Source organism: Brachyistius frenatus, unplaced genomic scaffold (genome assembly GCF_029030835.1).
Source record: "Brachyistius frenatus isolate BFR_SWC_R1_liver_20210118 unplaced genomic scaffold, ASM2903083v1 Contig_7, whole genome shotgun sequence".
In the NCBI taxonomy this organism is placed as follows: Eukaryota; Metazoa; Chordata; class Actinopteri; family Embiotocidae; genus Brachyistius; species Brachyistius frenatus.
This window is the reverse complement of record NW_027210606.1, coordinates 4,994,484-5,018,317: the sequence shown is the minus strand read 5'-3', so window position 1 is coordinate 5,018,317 and position 23,834 is coordinate 4,994,484. Positions and strand designations below refer to the sequence as shown.

General features: G+C 39.5%; 2 protein-coding genes across 5 annotated transcripts in view; both read left to right on the top strand.

Moving 5' to 3' along the window:
- Positions 1-8,995: 8,995 nt before the first annotated feature.
- Positions 8,996-13,791, top strand: socs1b (suppressor of cytokine signaling 1b). Its single transcript, XM_069689732.1, has 3 exons — positions 8,996-9,460; positions 11,649-11,836; positions 12,348-13,791. Exons 1-3 carry the CDS (start codon positions 9,236-9,238, stop codon positions 12,670-12,672), a joined length of 738 nt encoding a protein of 245 aa, XP_069545833.1. The 5' UTR covers positions 8,996-9,235; the 3' UTR covers positions 12,673-13,791.
- Positions 13,792-15,125: 1,334 nt separating this feature from the next.
- LOC138615862 (caskin-1-like) overlaps positions 15,126-23,834 on the top strand; it is a 40,172-nt gene continuing 31,463 nt past the window's right edge. For 3 of the 4 annotated variants that reach the window (XM_069689729.1, XM_069689727.1, XM_069689726.1), the window contains exon 1: positions 15,126-15,724. In XM_069689729.1, coding sequence (XP_069545830.1) covers positions 15,631-15,724 — 94 coding nt within the window. In that variant the 5' untranslated portion in view covers positions 15,126-15,630. The remainder of the gene's footprint in view (positions 15,725-23,834) is intronic. The other variant, XM_069689730.1, reaches the window with a different exon arrangement.

Genomic DNA, 23,834 nt, shown 5'->3' with positions numbered 1-23,834 from the left:
CTTTTAGTTTAGACCTTCAGTCCCTGAACACAAAAATACTTTTAGGACAAAAAGCCTCAGTGAAATACAAAACCTAAAAATAAATCATGTAATAAAGCTAAAGTTCCAGTTTTAACCAGCATCGTTACTGTTCTCTATGTTGAGTTGGGCTTGCATGTTTTGCACTGATTTGCTTGTTTGCCCTCAGGCTTATATTCATTTTGATCACAATAGACTGCAGACTGCTAACCTTTGTAAAATTAAGTCTGCTTCATGTCACAGGTCCCCTTCATTTTAAAAATTCCAGAAATATTCTAATTTGCTTGTATGAAACTGTTAATTCTTTGGGCAGAAATGGTTATTGGTATTAATTATAATGAGATGGATGAAGATGGTTAATATTGTTGGTTGGAGTCTACCAGCAGCTGAAGATACTTTCAAGCTGTAGTTGCAGTTGTATGAACATATAAATTGGACTTATATTCCACCCTTTTAGTTATAGTTGCTAGTTGTTGTTTTTTTAAGTTAAGACTTTAGAAGAAGTTAAAAAAAATGTGTTCCAACATTATACAATATGAACATCTAAGCAATAATAATCTAGAAATATGTTTCAGTTGTTTCTGTTTTGTGTACAAGTATAAAGCAACAATAGATCTTTTATTTAGGTAAGTGAGTAACACAGTGTAAAAATGTTCCATGGCAATTATGTATGTTACTGCATTTAAATATATTACAAGTAAATGCATTGCATGTAAAATCATACTTAAATAAAAGTATAGAAGTATTATCAGGTAAATGTACGTAATTTTTTTTATATCTTCTTTGTGAAATAGCCTGACAATTTTACCTCGTTAGCCCTTGAACAGTCATTTAAATAAATCCCTCTGAGATGTTTAATAATGTGTTGTATTTTATAAGCTTGTCGTATACTTTTAGTGTAAAAAGTAGCCTATACCATAGGTTTTAAATAGCCTAAATGTAACTTATGGTAAAGTACAATATGTCTTTCTGAAATGTAGTGGAGCTTAAGTATAAAGTAAACATCAATACAATATGCTATAAAGTCAGTAATAGTTGCCTCAAAAATTCACTAACCAATTCAAGTTAGGCTCTTTCAGATAATTTCCTGAGAATTAAAAGTTACATACAAGCTTCTCTCAAGAAAATATTGGGAATTTTTCAAGTAAATTACAGGTTTAATGTTCTTTTTAAAGTTATGTTCCTATTTATTTGGTTTCAAACTGTATGCAGGAGGACATGCCTTGTCATAAACTGTGATCTTGCGCCCTCTGCTGGCTCAATGGAAGAATAACGGGCACTGGTCGGCTATCTGCAGCTCGTGTAACCGACTGTAAGTCCCGCCCATCAGTCCACAGCCTATTGGTCTGTACTTTAAATAGAAACACGTGATTGGTCTGAACGTGCTGTCCGTCCAAAATACCGGAACACAGTCTCAATGCACGACAATGTTGTTGTAAGTGTCTCGTCCTGCAGCAGTAAGTATCAGCCGGCACCGTCAACATGTTAGACTGCAGAGTGAACGTGTGAGGAAGGACAAACAGCGTTAACGTTACGTTTTTATTTTGTATTTAACCTGTCTCCAGTCATGCCGACGTCTCCTGTTAAAACGCGGATCCCCCTCACCAGTTTCGGTCATCTGATCTCAGAGGTGAAGGTAGGAACTTCAGTGAAGTCTGCAGAGGAGGGAGGGAATTAAAAAGAGCACTGACACCAGGAGAATGAAGATAACCCGATTTGAAAGATTTATATTTCTAATATATTTGCAGGCTATACGTGATAATGTTTATATAGGCTATTTATATTATACGTTATTTAGGTTATTTACAATGTCGTTGTCGATAAGCTGTAAATACCCTTCTTCCCTGTTTTTACTTATCTTTTCCTCGAAAGGACCTACACAGCCAGTGAAGCACCTTTCATAAAAAAAATATTGCCTTTATTGCTTGTGGCTTTATCGTGCAGCTGTATTGATCTCCTGAAGCTAAATTCGCGCTGCAGCAGTAAAATACATCAGCTAGGAAGCAGTGAAACAAATGTGAATAAAAGAATAAATGCAATACAATAACATATAAGGGCCCTCAAAATATATACGCTGTATAAACAACGCTTATTAACCTCACATATATGTATGATTTTTACTTTTTACAAATAGTGCAGATAAAGATGCGTCAATTAATCAATAATGAAGCATCAGCTGTGGGATGCAGACCTAACTTCCATCAGGCAGGAGAGGATTTATTTATTTACTTTCATGAAGTCATCAAAGAAGTGTTTCTTACCTGCTTATATATGCATCTTTAAATTTGCGATATCTTGCAGGATATCTGGTGAATTATATTATATCCACTTAGGGGCAGCAAAAACAAGCTGCGTGCGGGCTTCTTCTGCCCTCTAGTGGACATACGTTGTAGTTCTCCAGATATGCACTTAAGGGTGGAAGCAAGAATATGAACTAATGACTGCAGCCGCTGTTGGTGAGTACGTGTTGGTAAAAAGAAAGTATATCAGATCAGTTGTTATCTGTCTCCTTTGTATTTTTCTTGTGCACCAAACTGTACTCTAAACTTCCCCACCGTGCCACCATACCAACATGGCTGGGAGTTTTAGTGAGCTAAGAGTTTCTTTAAAACAGAGGTCTTCAACAGGGGTTCCGCGACCCCTAGGGGGTCCGCGTAGGTACTGACGGGGGTTGTGACATTTTTGGTTGATTAGACTATTTTTTTTGTTGGTTTTTTTTTCAAATTTTTTTTTCCCACAAATTGAAATGTCTTTAAATACACATTAACATGAATCCAACATCTTGTAGCGAATGGATACGTGGAGGCAGAAGATGTTATCTTTCAGTCAGAAATACACACATTCAGCGACACACAGCAGCTCTCTCAAGCTGGACACCGGTTCACTCACAGAGTCGGACTAGCCTGGACCCGTCCCTCCAAGCCTCCTGCACTCCTCCAGTTTAATATAAAACACAATTTTATACAATATATATATAGTAGGGGGTCCCTGCTCCATCTCTCTGTCAGTTTGGGGGTCCTTGGCCTGAAAAACGTTGAAGAGCCCTGATTTAAAACTCTGTAAAACCGAGGGAAGCTGCAGAGTCCGCTGATATTTGATGCATTGTAATCACTTAAAATATCATTTATAGAGGCTTTAAAGTTGATCAATTCTATCAAATACAAACATAAAAGGAAAATATGCAAGGTGATCACTTTTCAATTTAAGGTTTCACAATGATGAATGTAGTTTTTACATTCATTTACTGTCTTGCTTAAAGGGAATAAGTCCGTTTTCATTGAAAGCAATATCGTTTTCCTTTTGGTTTCTAAATAATAATGAATCTTAGCATTATGACATATTCTTGAGGTAGGCTATGACTTAATGTTAGTAACATCCTCTGGATTATACTTTTTTTTTTTTATCATTGTCTATTAAGTACAGTGCAGGTTTTTCTTCTTTTTATTTATTTTTCCTAAAAGAAGCACTGGTGATTTGAAAATAATCAAGTTTGTTTGCTCAAGACTTTAAGTAGAGTTAATGTTAATTTCATCACATATAAAACTTATTTAAATCTTGTTTCTTTTTGTGAATTGTGAAGACACAACCTGAATGAAGTGCCGCTGATGAGCTGACCTCGTCCATCAAGCCATAACTTTTAATTATAAAGTTTTAGGGCGTATGGGAAATGGTGTTTGTAAAAGGAAGTTAAAAAAACACAAGTATACAATATTAGATCATCTTTCAAAAAGCTATCATCCCAATCTAAATATATGGAGCAAACCACATGACCTGCAGTTGCAGTAAGTTATCAGAATTATTACAAAATGAAGATTTACTAAAAATGTCAGTGTGATTTTGAATGAAGAACAAAACCTTAAAGTTTCAGTGTTATTTTTGTCTCTTCCTCAGACTCTTGCCTATTTCAACACAGTTGGCGAGGGGAACTGTGAAATCCAGTCAGTAAGATATAAGCTTTTTTTAATTAGCTTAAGAAATAACAGCAACAAATTTATTTTTGGGGAAAAATCTCCTGTATGCACGGATGAAAAAAAATGAAGTGATTATGTGTTCAGTGTAAAATGTAAGAGTCAGTTGTAGGGCTGCATTTCTGCAGATGATCCGTCGGGTTTGTTGACATCAGTGGAACATTGATCTACAACAGAACCATTCTTACTACGCTCTTAATAAAATCAGGAGAAACCCACAACGCAGCTGCTGTTTGTAAATGATTGAAGCAGACATCTTCTGATCTGTGATGCTCCTGCAGACTGTGTGGTTTCATGTCACTGAATCTGTATCAGGGTTTGAGAGAAAATGGGATTTTCTCCGGACTCTGCTGATAGAAGAATCAGCATTACTGAGCGGAGCAGCTTTGTCAGCTTTGCTGCCGCTCCGTCTCAATTCACCCCCGGGCACATTTCGTGCAAGTCGAATGTTCATGATGGAAACTATTTCCTTCTTCACATGAATTCTTGCATCTCCCCCTCGTGTGCTGTAAACCTACATGAATTCTTCACTTTATGGGATCCAAAGAAGACGACAAATGCCCAGCTACGTTTTCAAAGTGTTGATGGATGTTTTATCATTTTTTGCTGTCATGTAGTAGGCCTAGGCTACACAAGACTGTCTGACGCATTAGCCAGGAGGTTTATATTGGCACAAATAGTGTAAGCTGAACAGCTGAAGTCCAACCAACACATGATCTCCTCTAAAACTACAAATTTGCTGGTTTAACACCTTGGTGTTTGTGTGCATGAAGCAAATGAGATGTAACGTGTTAATTAATGAGTTTAAGAGATGCTTAAACAGCACTTTTAGTGACATGTAGCATATAAGTATAGTACAAAACTTTTTTTTTTGTCTGTAGTTTGGAAAATATTATATGTATTTTGTTTTATATATTTGTATATATTTGTTTTATATATATATATTTGTACATACATTATATACATTTTGCTCAGCATATGTGAAGATGTTTTAGGGAAATTTGAGCTTTCAGCTTTTCTCCCACAGTTTAAGACTGAGCTCTGTGCACAATATGTCCGGACTGATGAATAATTCAGTTTCATTCCATTCCAATAGCTTCTCGAATGTGATTCTCATGACCGTAAACCAGTCTGTCATCCCAGTTTTGCCCCATCATGCTCGTCAGCCTGTTTCAACAGGCAAAAGTATTCAGCTCGGAGTTCTTTGGTTACTGCAAAGAAATCACTAAATTTATTCTCATAGTTTTCAAATTGCTGGCCGTGTGCAACATTTTCGCCAAAGCAAGGATTATTATCATTGCCGGTTTATTGATGTCTGATCAACTGAATACAAGTTCCAATCATTTAATGTGACACTTTCACATTCATTTTGACGGCAACATGTGCTTTTTATCACTCCAAGGATATCTGACACGGGGTTGGATTCCTTGAGGATGTGTCTTGATTTTTTTTCTTTTTCTTTTGTGTACTTCAATTCTTTTAATTCATGTTGCGTTTCCGTGAGATGAAATGCAGTTTGCCCTTGACCATTATTTATATCATGTCATGGAAAAATGTGTAAAACTATCAAGACTTCTGACTGCAGTGCTTCCTGTTACTCTTCCTGTATGTGTTTCAGAGGCAGCTGTTTGGCATTGAAGTGCCATCTTCTGTGGAACTGACTGGCTGGCGAAAGTACATTAACAGCTACACTCTGCAGGGTCGGCGAAATGTACGTGATGTGCACACTTACAGAGACCTACACGCACAGCTTTGTAAAGTTATTACATATCAAATCCTCACAGTCAGAAATATGTCCTTCTCTTGCAGTGTGTATTGGCTACTTACGGGATCTTGGCAGTAACAGCTGCTGCCTACTTGATGCACAGACAAAACAAAAAAGAAAACCAGACGACCACGGCCTGAAAGAGTGACCTGTTACAGCGATGTTTATGCTCACTGAGCATTATTGATGATGTGAAGGAAATAACAGCACCACTGAGTGTGACAAAGTTGACAGCTGACGAATAAATGCTTTGTCTGTGCTGTCTGATCATTATTTAGTGATATTATGAGAAGTCATTGTGGTTACTATGGCATCCTGGACATTGTGGTAAGATTGTCTCGCCACATGAAACCATCTATGGCTGACGACTCTGCAACCAATCGTCCTTATATTTCATTTACTTTTAATATGCTATTTTATTGAAGACTCCACTTTGATGGTTTGGATAACTTGGTCAGTCACATTTTGTAAGATTGTTAAGGGGCATTGAAAGTATCTTCTGCAAGACATGTTGTCAAATAATCAGAATCCTTACACAGTTTGCATAATTAAGGAATGCAACAAAGATCACATCTGAGCTTTTAGGATTGTTGAACTCATTTAGATGAAATATAAGCTAGATCCACTCTCCACTTTTGTTTCACTGTCATGTTTTGATACTTAAAGTTGCAAAAACGTTTCACTCACCTGTTCATATGAGGGTGATGTTTTTTGTTTTTTTGCTACACATATTAATGAGCTTCTAGGCACACAATTTTTTTTTTTACTGAAATATAAGATTATTTGCACTCAGAAGTTAAACAATTGTCCTCATAAAGTATATGCCAAAAATAATAATTAAAAAAAAATCTATTAATTTTGTGCATAGGAAGTAAATTGCATGTATTTTTTTGAGTAAATGACATATAACACACACACACACACACACACAAAGTACACACACACACACACAACCTGCTGGCAGATCACGTGATTTAAAATAATCGGCGGGTCTAAACGAAAGTGAAAGACGAGCGAGTGTGCGTGTTGTGAGTGCGCGAGCGCGTACTCCCTCCATCAACACAATTCCTCCTTAAATAACCGGCGTCAGTGACTATGTTACAGCCCAGCATATCGCATTTTAACAAGTCATGTAATTGCTGGATGCAGCGGCTCCGCCTTCAGCAGTAACAGTTAAACCGAAAGCAATATGTTTCTTAACCAATCGAGCAGCAACCTCCTGCAGAGAAGGTGACTGCAGCTCGCTGATGTTTGGACTGAACCAGGCGGCTGCTAATGTGAGTAGACTTTCTATGTCATGGCCTAATTAATCAATCAACCAGATTTATAACAAAAAGTTTGTGCTAAACTGTGCGCCGGTATTGCAAATCCAGAGAGCCAACTGAAGTCAACAAGGATCAAAAGTCAACCGTGTAACTGTAATCCTTAAATTTGTGTAATACTGAAATATAAACAAACATATCAAGAAAAGTTATTTTCCGTCAGGTATGGAAAGTTCTAACAAACTTTCCAGTGCAACAACCCAACGTCATTACCACTTTACTAAAATTAAAAAAAAAAAAAATGGTTTAAGAATGACAGATGAATTTGTAGGGGTATTTTATCCACTTTTCAAAGTTTTGTTGCACTTTTTCTTTTACATGCGTCCCCTTTTTTCTGATAATGTTTTGCACATCTTCGCAACTAATTCACAGACTTTTCTTGTTTATGAACTCCTGCACATTTCTCAAATGTCTCAAATTAGACGTTTATTAGTTAACATTTTTGTGTGTAAGCATCCACTTCAAACCAACGGGATACTCCAGCTGTGCCTGGTTTGTGCTTAATTTACAGATTGAAGGTTTATATTTGGAGCTGTGCAGCAAGGTACTTCAAATAAAAACTTCAATCTGTAAGTTAAACCTTGTTTCACCTTCATTTAATTTCAAATATTGTGTGATGGAGCACCGAACTATCACACTGAGTAATATTTATACAAAACTAACAGACTGCACTGTGTGATAGAGTGGGCAGAGGAATAGATCCAGGAGTTACTGATTACAAATCAATTCAATTAATCAGTTTACGTGCTGAAGCAGCTGGGTTGTTTAAGAATACAGGGTAATATTTTATCCGCACTATTCACCATTTAAGTGAAAATAAAACAAACTTAAAAAAATAGGAAAATACAAATACTGCAGTTATATACTCATACAAGCACAGTATATACCTATTTCGTCCATACAGTACTACTTGAGAAGAAATAAAATATTATGGAGACTTACTTCTTGTAAAGTTTGGATTCATACATTGTATTTGTATGTTTAGCCTGTTTTGTTTGTGTCATGCAACATCTTGACTTTTCTCTGAAAAAGCGTTTTAGCAAAACGAATCACTCAAACTTGAGTGAGTTCAATGAAAATGACAACATGTGCATAATTAGACAGCCTTACCGTGCAGGAAAACCACAGCCTTTTTTTTTGTCTCGCTTGACTGAGAAATTGAAAGTACTCTTCTGTAAATAACTGTGACATCTGTCTTTCCTAGGGATTTATGATACACAGACATGTGGCTTATTGTCAGCAACACACGCACACGCGCACACGCACACACACACACACACACACACACACACACACACACACACACACACACACACACACACACACACACACTAGGTGATATATGTTGCAACAGTTCGCAGCGAAACAATGAGTTCCAGCTCATTATTTGGCTGTTTTCGGTTCTAAGTCATGTTATTTGTACTTCTTTCCATTTATATTTGTAGGTTTCAACATTAACTTTTGAAATGATCCCACAACTGACAAACCTATCTGTCACTGTGCAGCAGCAGTGACAGATCGTACAGATATGGACAATTGCAGATTTGGTCTTGTCATCGCATACTGCCCTAACATTGCCCCTATTGTTCAAGAATAACCAAGGCAGCCATTGTGGGCACAGAAATGTGTCGTTCAAACCAAGTACAGGATATCTCCTTCCTTTGCAATAGTAGATGTTGACGATAGTGGCATATTTAACAGGTAAAAAGCTTCAGGAGTGGCTAGAGACCAAAAATTAAGCTAAGAGACCTGGAGATTGGACTTACATTCATCACTGGGCAGATAAAACAGATTTGTTGACGTTGTGTTCACAGCTTTTTTCCACTGCCCCCAAATGACAACAAATCATTATATTAGAAAGAGTTATTGCAGGTGAAACGTGGAAAAATGAAGGGTTTTGACTGTAATTGTTGATGTTCACATTTCTGTGTTTCAGGTCATCAGTGTTTTTTTTCATTGAGAGTCCCTCAAGAACAGACAGCAGAGCACTTCCACATCCGCTCCCCTCGTGCACTTCATGAATAAAACTTGATTAACTTGATCAACATGGAGTTTTGAAGAGGAGTGAGCAGATGACTGATGAGAAAGGAGTCAATGATGCAGAATCTTGCCGGTGAAAAGTGGAGCAACAGGCCGTCAAGAAGAGGATTCTCCTTTGTAGGATGGTCAGAGACAATCTTAATAAAACAGTTGTACAGAGCCAGAAAAAGAGACACGTAGCTGAGACAGAGAGCCAGAGCAAACCGCCTGAAGAACCTGCCGGGCCGGAACGAGGACAGAGCCCAGAGAGGGTCAAAACAGAGAGCCAAAAGCCGACGGACAGGCAACCAGATTTACTGCGCTGGAGCAAATTCAAGTTGGAGGACGAACCTGAATCCTGGGGCCAGGTTAGTACTCAAGGTTTACTCACTGTGAATCACTGTGGATTTGACTACTTCAGGATATCGGTTCTTAAACAGTGGACAGATGGCTGGAGTAAGATAACAGTTAGCTTTGTAACTGTTACACCCAGTAACCATTGAGATACGACTATAGAAATACAATGTACTCTGTTACAAGTAGAAAGAACATAAGTACTACTCGTCATGCAGAAACACCTAATTCAGAATAATATATATATATATCATTATTTATGCATTCATGTCACAGTATCACTTTAATGCTGCAGCTGGTAAAGATGAGAGTAATCTTAACAATTTAATGCATCACAATTAATTTGATCATTTTTATTAATGATCTAAATCTTTAACATAATTAGCAGGCACAGCTGACAAATAAATATAGTGGCGTAAAAAGTAAAACTGTAGTTGATTAGGGGCATAAAGTTGTATGAACAAGAACGTACAGGTGCTTCAGAACTATACTTTGAGGGGTCACTGCAGACATATCTTTTGATATTTGAAAATCCTACTTAAAACTAAGAATATGAGCTGTTATAAATATATTTGTGAGCAATAAAATTCCATGAGATGATTGAACATATGTTTTTATTGCACTATAAAACAACAACAGTAATAATAATTAGGTCAAAATGTTAAGAATAGTGTTTTTATGTTATTATGCAGGATGAATTTTTGTTCCAGCCAAGAACTATATAATAATAATAATAACTAATAATAATAATAATAATGATGATGATTAATACATATGATAACCACTTGGACTAATATTAAGGATAATTATTATTATATTTGTAAAGATACAACTACAAATGGCCCACAAACATAATATATAAAATAATATATCTTTCTAGCTGCAAAAATTAAAAATGATTTGTTTGTTGATCAGGACACACCTAATCACTGCTTATGATAAATATGGACTGTGCGCATCCTTGTTTTTATTGGGAACAGAGTTTATCTGCATTACATTTTTCAGAGAAAGCACTCTGATGTTCCCACACACTAAGTCTTTGGGGTTGTTACAGCATCATTGTTTGGAAATTCGACTTCAAAAGACAAATATCTGAGTTTTTCATTGGAATTTGAATATGAGCACAGGGTATTTAATCTGCATGTTTCTGTTACCAAGGCTTCAACAGTGTGAAGTTTTATCTGAAGGCAACTGGACTTGTTTGAGGTTTTTATAACCTCTTATGCTGAAGAAGTCTCTCGAGGTGGTAACGACTCCACCAGAGGTTAAAGGCTTACGACTCCCATTGAAGAAGCCATTTAGATGAGAAGTGAAACCTCTTGAAGGACCACGAGCGAGTCCAGCTGCCTTCAGATAACACTTAGATAGAACATGTTCTTGCAGCATTCCTGGTTGTCACTTAGGATAATTTTTTTTTTTTTTTAAAAAAGGCAGGTCTCATATTATGAGATTAATAATAATAATAATAATAATAGAATTGTGTGACCCAAAAGCAAAGTAGTGTCACACATACCAAATGGGTACAAATTGTAACAGCAGGGAATCCCCAGTTTGATTCCCAGTCGGCTTAACCTTTTAACGCATTTCCTTTCCCTGCTTTATTTTCCCACGTCCTGTCTGTCTCTGCTTCACCTATCTAATAAAGGCAAAATGCCAAAAATACTCCTTTAAGTTTAGATCGTTTTGTAGTTAGAAAAGAAAAAGAAAAGAAAATTGTTTGCTACTGTACAAACACTACTTCAAATTATTGTTTGTCTGTTACCTTCTAATAGATTATTGGTTTTGCATGTTTACTGTAAAGAGCAGTATGCTTTACTGTTGGGTCTGGCTAATGTACAATTCTAGCATAATTTTAGAGGAACTGTAAGTACAAATATTTTGCGTAAATATAAGAATGATAACAATATAATATAAAACTTTGGTGACTTCCCTTTCAGGCTGCATACAGCCTCAACAACCTCAACTAATTTGTAACCTGAGAGGCAAACGCCAGGGCAAAAAAAGTCCGCAATTCTCTTTATTTATTCAGAATCAGAACATTATAAGAGTAGTTTCATGATTTCTGTGGGCAGAGACATCAGCTGTGTTTTGACTGCAGTTAAAAAGCCTCCAGAAAATAGTTTGATTTTTGCACGTTAAAAGTTTTTTTTAGATCTTATCGTCTGTACATGTTGATTATTTCTGATACCATTTCTGCTGTAGCCAGTGACCGGAGCTGACGCTGATAGCTTGCCAACACACCTCCATCCATTCAGCAGCCAAGCAGAGTATAAATTAGTGAAACGCACTTACCAGCAGCTCCAACACAGTGGTTACTACTGGGGGCCAATGACCATGGAGGAGGGACATGAAATACTCAGACAGGCACTACTGGGAACCTTCCTAATCAGGTAGTCTAACGCTTTTCATAATTTTCTGCAATTTTATGTGTTGTTTCCTCATAAAGGTTAATTTTTTTTTTTGAAAAAAAGGTTTTTAAGCTCACCCAGTGAATTCTATTGAATTTATCCATCAACCCATCAATTACGATGTGAAATCGGCCCCTCAAAGAAACACGCGATCTTACGATTGGAGTTTTTGGGCATACAGTGTATTGAATTTATATCATTAAAAAAACATTTAAAGCACTTATTTCCACAGAAGATGTAACCTACTTTGAAAAGCTACCCCATTTTTATTATTTAGGACTTTTTTTTGTACCTTCAAGCCCATTATTTTTTTTATTTCAGTAAACAGGAAAACACAGCTATTTCTGTGATTTTCAATAGACTGACTATCACAGGAAGTGATTGCCAAATCAATTTTAATCTTGTACTATTTTCCACTACGGCACGCCCAATAGCACAAGCAAAAATATACAGCAGTGCACAAAGTGACTGTGTAACTGCTGTGTTGTTGCAGAGACAGCGGCCAGCGGGACATCTTCTTCACTCTGAGCTACCAAAGCGAAGACGGCCCAACTAGTGTTCGTGTTCAGCTGAACAACCTGCTCTTCAGTTTGTGCGGCAGCCACAGGACTTTTGATTCACTCTTTGCTCTGCTCACTTATTACACCGGCTCACCCTGTAAGCTGACAGAGCCCTATCGCAGGCAGCGCCCGGAGTGCCTGAAGCAGATGTGCAGGAGGGCTTTTATACGCACATATGGAGCCGAAAGTATAAGCACATTACCTGGACTCAGCACTCAACTCAAAGTTTATGTTCAAGCGTACCCTCACTGTATATAAACACATCCGTGGAGAGAGCACCTGTTTCTGTATCAAGTTATTGTTTGTGCTATTATAAGTGAAGTAAATTTATGTATTTGTGTTTATATAAACAACAAATATTTTTGGTACTTTAAGTACATGACACTTGATATTATTTCGTCTGCAAGCTCTTCAATGGTTATTTGCACAGATGATCAAAATGGTATATTTACTGAGAAAAATGCAGCTAAAGCATGTATAAATACAAGACATGTTTTCAACAAATCCTGTGGAAACTTTGCATCACTTTTTGGCTGTTTGTTAAAGCTGCATTAGCTTATGTTTGACCACTGGGAGGCCAAAGAGCACCAAAGCAAACTCACAGACCATCATCTTACAAAGTTATGGCTGAAGTATTGGTGAGCGTTCATTTAAGGCTTTGTTTCCTGGCCACATATTCTAATATTCTCTCTTCTTACACTGTGTCTTGAAGCCAAGAGTGACCACGGTTTCAATGATGTCTTCAATCCTGTGAGTTTTTATCTCCTTATGTCTGGACAGAAGAGTTGTTTTCTGATAATAATGTATTAATTTATCATTATTTTGGGAAAAAATACCTTGTTTTCTCGGTATAATGGGGCAAATATAAAATTATCATGGAAGAGCAACAGGTTCTTGACATCAGTTATGGATGAATCACAAAATTAAAGCCCTAAAAGTTACAGTTTGTAGTCTAGTTACTCTGCCTGTCCCCTGCAGTGTTTGGTAACAATTGCAGAAGTGTCACTGTAATACTCACCTTTGTGGAGTTGTATATATAATCTGCTCATTACATGAGATGGCCTCATTTGAATTAGGCCGGCTAAGACTTAATTATAGAGTAGATGTGCTGTGAATCCAAAACAATCAGCTAAACAAGGCTAAAAAGCTTCACAGAGCAACATAGTTATTTTTGAATGTGGGTTCATCACATAATAAATGTAGTTATTTGATTCAATTTTGATGTAACAATATTGATTAATGCAGTTTTAAGATTTGATCCACAGCTCATCGACACTTTAAATCATTTTACAAGTGTAGTCAATCGTCAGTCGTGTGGTACTACAAACAACTGTACAGTGTGTGATGCTTTTCAAAGATTTGTTCATGTTGAATAAATTGTAATATTTTGTTTGAAAAACAACATGCATGTGAAGGCTTAATGACTGACAGCTCAACAACTAAATTATGGACATAGTTTAGATGTGATGACAGAGAGAAGCGACTGTTCATTCGAACACAACTATGGCGGCTCCTATAGAGGTCGGCATGGATGCTGCTACAGCGTCAGCAAACAGCATCAATGTCTACCAACATGCTAACCAACTATCTTCATACTGTAACATTATGTGTTTCATTGACGTGATTGGTTAATGTCAGCTCATGATAGATTGTGAAGGACACATGGCTCGTCCTGCCAACAGTTTTCAAAGCTCCCTTTTCCAAACAGTTACCAAAGACAAACTCTCAGATGGCTGTTCTCAGATACATTTTTGTGCAATCTGATTGTAACCACCAACTCAATGTGTGTGTGTGTGTGTGTGTGTGGTGGTGGTGGTGGTGGTGGTGGGGGGGGCTAAATGGAGACCAACAGCTCATTCAGGCCCTTAAGACGTTAATCGGCCCTGTTTAAAAGAAGCTCACTGTAACTGAAAAGCTGGCCAGGTATTGGTTCAGTATAATTCACAGGCAAATCGCATACTTTTTATATATTTTTTTCTTTATTTTATCAAGTCTTCTTTCATCTGTTCCACTTCCTGTCCTAAATCTGACTGGCATTGGCCCCTTTTAGTCTAAATTAGCCCTGCACCAGGGACACACACATACACACACTTTCCCGGTCCTCAAATTATCTCTGTCTCATTAACCTTAAACTTGTTGACGTAACACCATTACTACTGTGACACATATTGAGGCAAAGGCAATTTATTTGTGCTGCACCTTTTAACAAGTTAAAGTGCCTTTTATAAAAGGACGTCATTAAGTAATAGCCTGAGTTGAATTTTTTTTTTTTTAAAACAAGCACCCATCATTTTTTTGAAAAGGTTCAAATAAAAGAGAAAATAATGTGAACAAAACAAAGTTAACAAATTGCGTAACATAGCCTACAGCTCGAGAGAAAAATGAACACTAGTAGTTCAATGAAAAGCAGTCAAGTCAGTTTCATATTTGATTCAATCTATCTATTGAATGTCCCGTAAACTCGCGCGATCCCGGAATCTGCCTCCGACTGTCCTGCGCTCTGAATGCACCTCTGGCACGCGACTGAGTAGCCTCCATAAATATTACAATCTCAAGCGACCTCTCTTGACTTGTGACCCCACGTGCACGTAGGCTGGGGTTACAACAACTGGATTGGCGCGCGTACAAGTGGCTCTTGTTTATGTAAGACCATAAGTGGCTGTGACTGCGTGCGTGTGTGCGACCGTGCGTGTGCGCGCGCAGAATCTGGCGCGAGCTGGTCCAGCACAGCGGCGGAGACAGCGGTCACACGTTCAACATCAGCGACCCGCGCGTGTTATTCTGCGGATTGAGGGCTCGTCAGATTTCAGCGGTGCGGGCTTGACCCACCGTGCGGGAGGGCGCTCGAGCTCCACCGTTTTCACGCACGGCACGCACGTAGACCCGGTGAAATCGTCACGCGGATAGAATCTGTGGAATCTGTCGTGAGTGTTCCTGCGCGGCCGGAGAGCATCCCGACAGAGCGCGAGGTCCGGTCAGTCGGTCGGTGCGGGTCGGTCGTAGCCCTGCTGCGTGGAGGAGACGGAGAGAGGGATTTGCGCTGGACTCCTGGCCGAATCGGTGCATTCCAGTCCCGGCAGCATCCATCCCTCCGCGCCTCAGCTCCAGCGGGAGGCCGGGAGCGGCGGCAGGATGTAGCAGCGGATTAACGGAGGAGAGAGGGGCGCTCAGAGGAAGAGAGCGGGACCGACCGGACCGAGGCGGGACGGAGGGGACATGGGGAAGGACCAGGAGCTGCTCCAGGCCGTGAAGACCGAGGACTTGCTGACAGCTCAGCGGCTTCTACAGAGACCGCGGCCAGGAAAAGCCAGTCAGTATCTGTCCATCCTCCTGTCTCTGTCACACACACACACACACACACACACACACACACACACACACACACACACACACACACACACACACACACACACACACACACACACACACACACTACACTACCCGTCATTACCAGGTCAGGACAGTGCAGGCCAAATCTGATGCGATGCCATTTAGCCTAAATGGTGCACTGTGTGTGTGTGCTCACGCGCTCTCCTGCTTGCACGAGTGTGAATATGTGTGTGTGTGTGTGTGTGTGTGTGTGTGTGTGTGTGTGTGTGTGTGTGTGTGTGTGTGTGTGTGTGTGTGTGTGTGTGTGTGTTTGTGCTATGACGTTGAGTGTGTGATAGTGATGACGTTGCACGTGTGAGAACAGTCATCAGGATGTAATTAGAAATCAAGAATGCTCCTCACCCCATTTCCTACAATTGAGTATTTGTGTGTTTGTGTCTACATGAATGCACAAATGTGTGTGTGTGTGTGTGTGTGTGTGAATGTGTACGTGCCGGCTATGTGTGCACACCCGAGATGATGTCTGTGTGCGCGTGTGAGAAGGAGGTGGAAGTACACAAAGGTTCGACTCTGCTCTCGGGACAGGGGGATTATTGGTGTGTGAAGACGCCAGATGTTATTAATGTGATGATTGTAAGTGCACACGTGCATACGTCTGCGTGCACGCACATATGTAGCGCTCAGACGTGCATGTGTGCCTAACATGGAATCAGCTGGGACTTGAGGTGATAATTAGATTTCAATTACAGCCTAGAAACTGCTCTCCTCCTCTCCCATTTCACCACAGGGCACGATTCCTCTCCTCTCGATTGCTCTCCTCATCGCCTCTTCTCTTTTCTGTCCTCCTCCTGTCCTTTCTGCTTTCCTTCTCTCCTCTGCTTGTTTCATGTTGTCTTCTCTTGTCTCATTGCGTCTTATCTCCTCCTCTCCTCTTTTTTTTCCTTTCCTCTCCTAGTTCCTCTCCCCTATTTTCCTCTTTGCTCTTTTTCATCTTTTCCCTCTTATATTTTCTTTCTCCCCTAATGTTTCCTCCTCTCCTCTCCTCTCCTCTCCTCTCCTCTCCTCTCCTCTCCTCTCCTCTCCTCTCCTCTCCTCTCCTCTCCTCTCCTCTCCTATCCAACTACTCTTGAGTGTGCACGTTTGCCTCTGAACATTCCAGCAGTGCCATGGAAAAGAAAAATGCTTCTCCTCAAATGCCAGAACAGATCAGCTCTGAGTGCTCAGTCCACTGCACACTGACAAAGAGAAGGGGGGAGGTGGGTGGTGGGTGAGGGAGATGAGGGTGAGGAGGAAGGCTCGCATGCAAGAGTGCAGGACAGAGGGAGTGAAATATTGAGATATGGATGCAGGGAGGTAAAGAGACAGGAAGTGTTAGAGGGAGGTTAAACAGTGTGTTGGAGGCTGTGTGTGTGTGTGTGTGTGTGTGTGTGTGTGTGTGTGTGTGTGTGTGTGTGTGTGTGTGTGTGTGTGTGTGTGTGTGTGTGTGTGTGTGTGTGTGTGTGTGTGACTCGATAGGTGTGAGAATCTAGGTTTGAGTTTGAATAATTAAACAGGAAGCCAGGTTTCTCTGCAGGAGGATTGTTGCCTTCACAAACACACACACACACACACACACACACACACACACACACACACACACACACACACACACACACACACACACACACACACACACACACACACACACACACACACACACACACACACACATATCCTGTCACCCCTAACACACAATTACAAGCATGCACAGAAACACACCTGACACACTGAGTGTTAGTCATGTGCCCAAGTGTGTTTGTATTATTAATAGGATGTTAATGAAGTTCAGAGCAGCAGTGTGGCAGGTCCGGGGGAGTTGCTGTGGTGATTGTTTGCTCTTTCAAAATGTCACAAATTGATGTTGGGGATTAAAGGAATTGAAGTGGGGACAGGACCATGTGTGGACAAGACCATGCGGGGACAAGACCATGTGGGGACACTTGGCTACGCAGACCCTGTTGGTCAGTGTTCGACAGTAGAGCTGTCACCCCTTTACTTCTCCAAATAATTAAAGAAAAAGTTAAATATTTTGGGAGATACGTTCATTAGATCTCTTGCCAAGAATTAGAGAGATTTCGGGACTCTAAATATGCAGCATTGAGTTAGCGTAGCTTCGCTTAGCCTGGCTTAGCTTAACGTAAAGATTCACGCTGCGTCCGACCGGAACTCGTGAGCTCGTGGTCACAACATGGGAAGCCGTGTGCACCGTATGTATAGTGTTCAAGTGGTCCGTCAAAATCAGCAAACGCGTCGCAACTCGCGAACTCAAGGCTCAAGGAAAACGTCGTCATCACTACCACAAGAGGGCGCCGTTCCTACGGACTCCACTCGTGTACGTGGTAAACACGACCCCATTTGAACCCAGCATAACAAACAGGGGTAAACAGCTGGCCGAGCTCTGTCCAGTGTCAACCAAATGGGCGGTGGCCTGAAAGTGGGAAGTCGGAGCTGAGAATGACATCACACCTGAGCTGACTGCGTTCCAGTGCGACATGTCGGAAAAGCCCGGTTAGCCATTTTGTTGTTGGTAATACCAGTTGATGAAAACGCATTACGTGATATTTTGCGTAGCAACATGTCCACAGATATGAGTCAGACAGTACGACTGATTTACTGAGCCGCAAATAGGACAGAAGTGCCAACAAACAGCATTACCGCAGCTGTCGGTAGCTACTGGCATTGATGTGCTGAGCAGCCGTCGGGGTTGGTGAAGGTTTTTCCGACTTTCAGAGTCAGAAATTTCACTTTAAGGGCCGTTCAAGCAGATATTGATCTACGTCAACTCGAAGCCTCAGTTTGATCCGCTACCGTTAGCATTGGACTGGACTCTTTGACCAGGCGTAATAACTTCTCTGATCACTGGTTGTGTCTAAACTTTTCACACGCACCGTAACACAAGGAAATGATCATTTTTCCATTTGATAACGAGAGTAATTTAAGCAGCTCTGCCTGAATGGGTTTGTCCTGAAAGTGTCAACAAGATCACTTAGTCTACAGAAAACGTTTTTTTCTGTAACGAACCATATTCACTCTAAATGCATCTTTAAAATAAAAAAAATTTAAAACTTCATACAGCTTGAACTTGTTTCCAAGAATGTATTTTGGCTATTTTCACAATTTAAAAAAAAATACTGTGTATTGATAATTAAGACATTTTAAGCATTTAGAATATGTAAGTAATTTAAATGGCTTTCAGAACAATGCCGGTGTTATTCTTCTTCTTTTCAACAAATCCCATTACAAGACCAACAGCTTAAGGGGCTGTTGGTTCCCGCTGAAGACATAAAACTTTAAGAATTTATCACAAATGTATGCTATATATTTTTTAAAAGCCTTTGTTATTTCCTAAAATAGCAGGGAACTGTAGTTTTCACTGAACATTTCTCGAACCAGAAGAGAAGGTGCATCTGCTGAGGACTATTCTCACTGTTGGATTAATTCACATTTGGTGCTCTGGTCAGTATTTTAGGGAACCGGAGGAGTGTATGTGAGTACGACTCACTTCTACTGAGTGTCTTGTTACAAAAGGTTCTTTGGAGTTTGAATGAATCCCTTCATACAAAGAGACGTTCACTTTAAAATAGATGACATGAAAAGAAAATGCCTGCTCACAAAGTAAGGCATGTTCCTGAGCCATTTGGTAATGGTTTTCTTATCTGTGACTCAGTTGAAATAAAGCTCTTTATCTCGGAGATATGAAAGTATCCTTATCATAATTGTATCTTATATTGTAGCGAACCAATGAAATGGCCTCTATCGGTGATCAAAGAACAATGATAAATCTTTTGGCACAGGGAATAGCAATCCGTAATGGACAGAACTATAAAGGTTGCTTTTCCCTTTCCATCAAGCAAACACATAGTACTGTCGTAGACCAGCAGAGAGAATATATGTCTTATCATCAGCTTTTTTGACTAAAGAACAACAAGTGTTTTAACCCTAACCTTATAGAAAATGAGCTGCGGGCCAAAAAGAGGAAAGGTTAGAAATCTCAGTGTAGTTATGTTTCACTGGTCCTGAGCAAACAATAAGCACCAGGTGCAGTCTGGTGTCTCAGGTTTCTTGCTGTTAGTTGGACAAAGTTGCTTTCGGTTCTGAGAAATTGTGATTTGCATTTTAGATTGCTATGTAGTCAAAATGATCAATTCATTAACTGTTTAAATAATTTGCAGACTACGATGAAAATAATCAACCGTCATGGTTCTACAATTTCTTTTTTGCTGAGTGCCTCCCTTGAAGATGTTGTCTTCTTTATTGGTAGTCGTACAGACATAAATGTTTGTGATGAGTGTAATAGGCAAGAAGGCGTTGTTTATAGCTTAGTTTTGGTGACTCGCAAAGTCTTACTATTGCAGAGTAAATCAAAATGTAACCATATATTTCTCTGACATTCGTTAAATATTTTGAGTATTTCATGTGCTGTGAGGTAAAGAGACCTTTTTTCTTTAAAGATACCATGCAGCCAAAAAGTCTCCATCTTGGCCACTCAACTTAATTTGTCTTTCCTTTATCTACAGAAAAGTGCAGTGTCATCTTTGGCGCTTGTCGTGGCACTCCTCTCAGTTTTCTGAATTAAATAGACAAGAGTTAAAGTCTATGTTTTTAAAGCAGTGATCTGACGTAATAAATCTTCAGGAGGCGGAAACGCCAAAACTCCAAATGTTGGCAACTTTCAAAAGGCGGCATTCCTGTGGTCAAAAGCCTGTTCCCGAGTAATCCCTGGGTCAAAATGGAGGGAAGCAACAAAACTATATACCGAGGGTAGTCTGACTCACAGGATGTTGGTATAAACCTGCCGTCAGCAGAATATTTCAATCAAAATCCTCATCGTCCACTGTCTGTGTCACTGTTTTTACAATCCCTATCGCAGCGAGAGAAAAAAATAAATAAATCTCAGAGCAGCAACCTACACGCTGAAAAAGGCAAGTTTTGCAGAAGATTCGGATCACGTCATAAGACAGGCCTGCTCGCTTCTTTTCAGTCTTCTGCAGGGATTTAGACTTTTTAATGACAGGGCTCACCTCCCCACACGAGCAAACTATCCACCAAAGTTCCCCCAACCGACTCTATTTTAAAAGGACACTGTCGCTGCATCCTGGGTTTAGCACCGCCCAAGACGATTGTGGCTCGTTTAAAGAGATACAAACTCGCCAGGTCTTTTTTCCCACTATAACAGAATGATATAGTTGCAGCCAAACCATTCTCCAGTGCTGGCACAAGTGTGGTGGAGACTGGTCTGCATATGCAACACCATGGGGTACGCATGGATTTAAAAGAAAAACCTTATATAAGTGTCTGGAGTTTTTTTTTTTTTTTTACTAAGTGTTATTTTCATACTGAAATGGGTTCTTTACTCAAAATAAAATGAGGTATTTATACTACTGCTACTGTTGCTCTCTATAAAGTTTCTATCACTGCTTGTAACTGATTACTTGAGTGAAGTTAACCCAGCAGTGCATCAGATCCATATTGACCCAAGTGAACTATCGTCCTATGAATGGTAAACAATGGATAAGAGTCTAAAGATCGAAAGTGGCTCAATCTGGAACGCAATATACAGATATACTGTGCAAAGGTTTATGTTTTTTATGACACCGTCTGCATGTTATCTGTCATTCTGAACTTTATGAGAAAAAATGTCATACCTTTCCTGGGCTGTTGGGCACATTGTGACCCTGACTCAAGTCACTTTCACATATGTCTGCAATTGTGTGAAAACAGAAATAGAAACGACATCCCAGTGCTGGCATTTGTTCTAGGCTATGTGTTACATTGAAACTCTAAATGCATAATGACAGGCGAAGTCAGAGGTGAAGGAAACAGGACTTCAGAATATGTCTTGTAATGAGAACCCCTGAGAAACCCTCCACTTCACCTCTCCTGAGGTTTAGGAATCTGATCTGTTATGTTCAAGGCTGCTTTTCCAGCCAGAAGCTACAATCTGATTGGATACTCTCCATTAAGACAAACGAGTTTCAAATTAAATGTAAATGAATGTCAGATCATTTCTGCATAGAACTATTGTTCAAATTTGAGCGAGATTCAACAAAAGAGTATCATAGTAATCCCTGCCAAGTGATTGACGGTCTGTGAGAATGGCACATTGAGTGGTTACCATGGCAACCGGGGCTCAGTTACAGTGTAATACCCAAAATTATCATAAAAAAATATGAACTCCGGTCCAAGGACACCATCGGCTCCCAAACAAGCAGTTCATGTCAGGGTAGGAAAATAAAATTAATTCAAAATTTAATGCAACAAAATTCAAGCAACTGATATAATTAGGCTGAGGGTTATGAATTAAATAAGCTCCTAAAACAAAAGAGAGGCTGTTTGAGGGTAGAGTAATACCCTCTCTTCGTCAGCTGCATCTGAGTATTTGATTAATCCTGGTTTGGAGTGTGAGTGCAAGCAGCGTCGTGTAGCAAAAGAAGCATAATCCATAAAGAAAAAGTTGGGAGAATAATTACGGATGTTGCCCTGTCATAAGACTGTGGTTTGGGTGGGGGTTCATGTGGCTGTGTGATATCTGATGGTGACACAGATATCTGCACTCATTGATTCATCAGCTGGGGGGGGAAGGGGCGGTTCTTATTTTTAATCCAAGATAGAAAAAGGGGGAACCTGCACGTGCACACAATCACACACAAACGCACACATGCATGCAGGAAAATGATGTCATCTGCAGAGTGTAAACAGAAACAGCAGAGCTACCAATCAGCACACACTCTTTAGCAAATTACAGGGGAAATTAGAGTGTGAGAGCAGGATGAAGGGATGAAGTGCAGATAGAGCTGCAGGGAGAGGGAGAAGCTTTTCCCCAGATTACAGAACAGCTACAGATTACGGCCTGTGGATTATGAGGGTTTGACCAAACACACACAAAAAAAAGTCAAGGCAGAGAGACAAACAAGACGCTTTTTCTGCTCCCGCTTCACAGGGTTTGTTGGATTTTGTGAGTTTTGGTGTCTCCTTCCAGCCGTGTGCTGTCTTTAACTTTCTGATGCATCCATCAAAGACCGACGTTATCGCTCTCACTCACACCTGAACATTCACGATCAATCACGTAATCACTAGCACAGAAGCATATATAAACCGAGAGATCAAATTACTCCAGAGCTGCAACAACACATCCATTATTTGATTGAACATTGACAAGAAATTTATCAACTATTTTTTTAACCAAGTAATTGTCAGTAAGTAAGTGATTTTTCTGCCTTTATCTCTTTAATATCATAATAAAATGATTATCTTTGGTCAGACAAAACAAGAGTGGTCATCTTGGACTCTGCGGAAAGGCAACGGGACATTTTCTGACATTTTATATCCCAAACATTCAATTTATTAATTGGAAAAATAATGACATTGGCTAATAATGCTAATTCCTTACAACTACCATCAATCAGAAAGAAAAAAAAAAGAAACGTTCCTGAGGTTCCTTCAATGCAAATTATTCCCAAAAGAAAGTTTAATTTGCTGAACCGCAGACTAAATTTGAGGTTAACATGGACTGTAACATTTTAAGATTTACATAAATCGGGTCTCAATGAAATGCATCCATTAGCAAAGATGTCTGCTGCATAAATACAAAAACTCACATCCAAATTTGAACCAAAGAAAGCATTAAATTCTAAACTCTTCACACTTCGACCTGCTATCACTTTCAAATTAAGAGACTTATAAGAATACTCGGCAAATCTGCCAATTTACCTTTTTCCAAGAGTTAGAGGGGAGGATCAATATCACTCTCATGGTTGGGTGTTAAATGTGAAGCTAAAGTCTCAAGCAAAGGACGTTAGCAATGAGAAGTTCAAAAAATGTATTTATATAATCTTTAGAAAAATACAACTTGTGAAAATGAAAAAGAGGTTATGTGGTTTACTTTTTCTCAGCCAGATAGCAGTTCTCCCATGCTTTTAGTTTTTATGCTAAATTTAAGTGCCTTCTCACTCCAGCTGGCCTCCCCGAAATTTTTATGTTCAAAATAGTAAAAATTGAGCTTTTGAATATTCTTGTTGAAAAGGACTTTTCTTAGTCTTCATTAGAGCTTC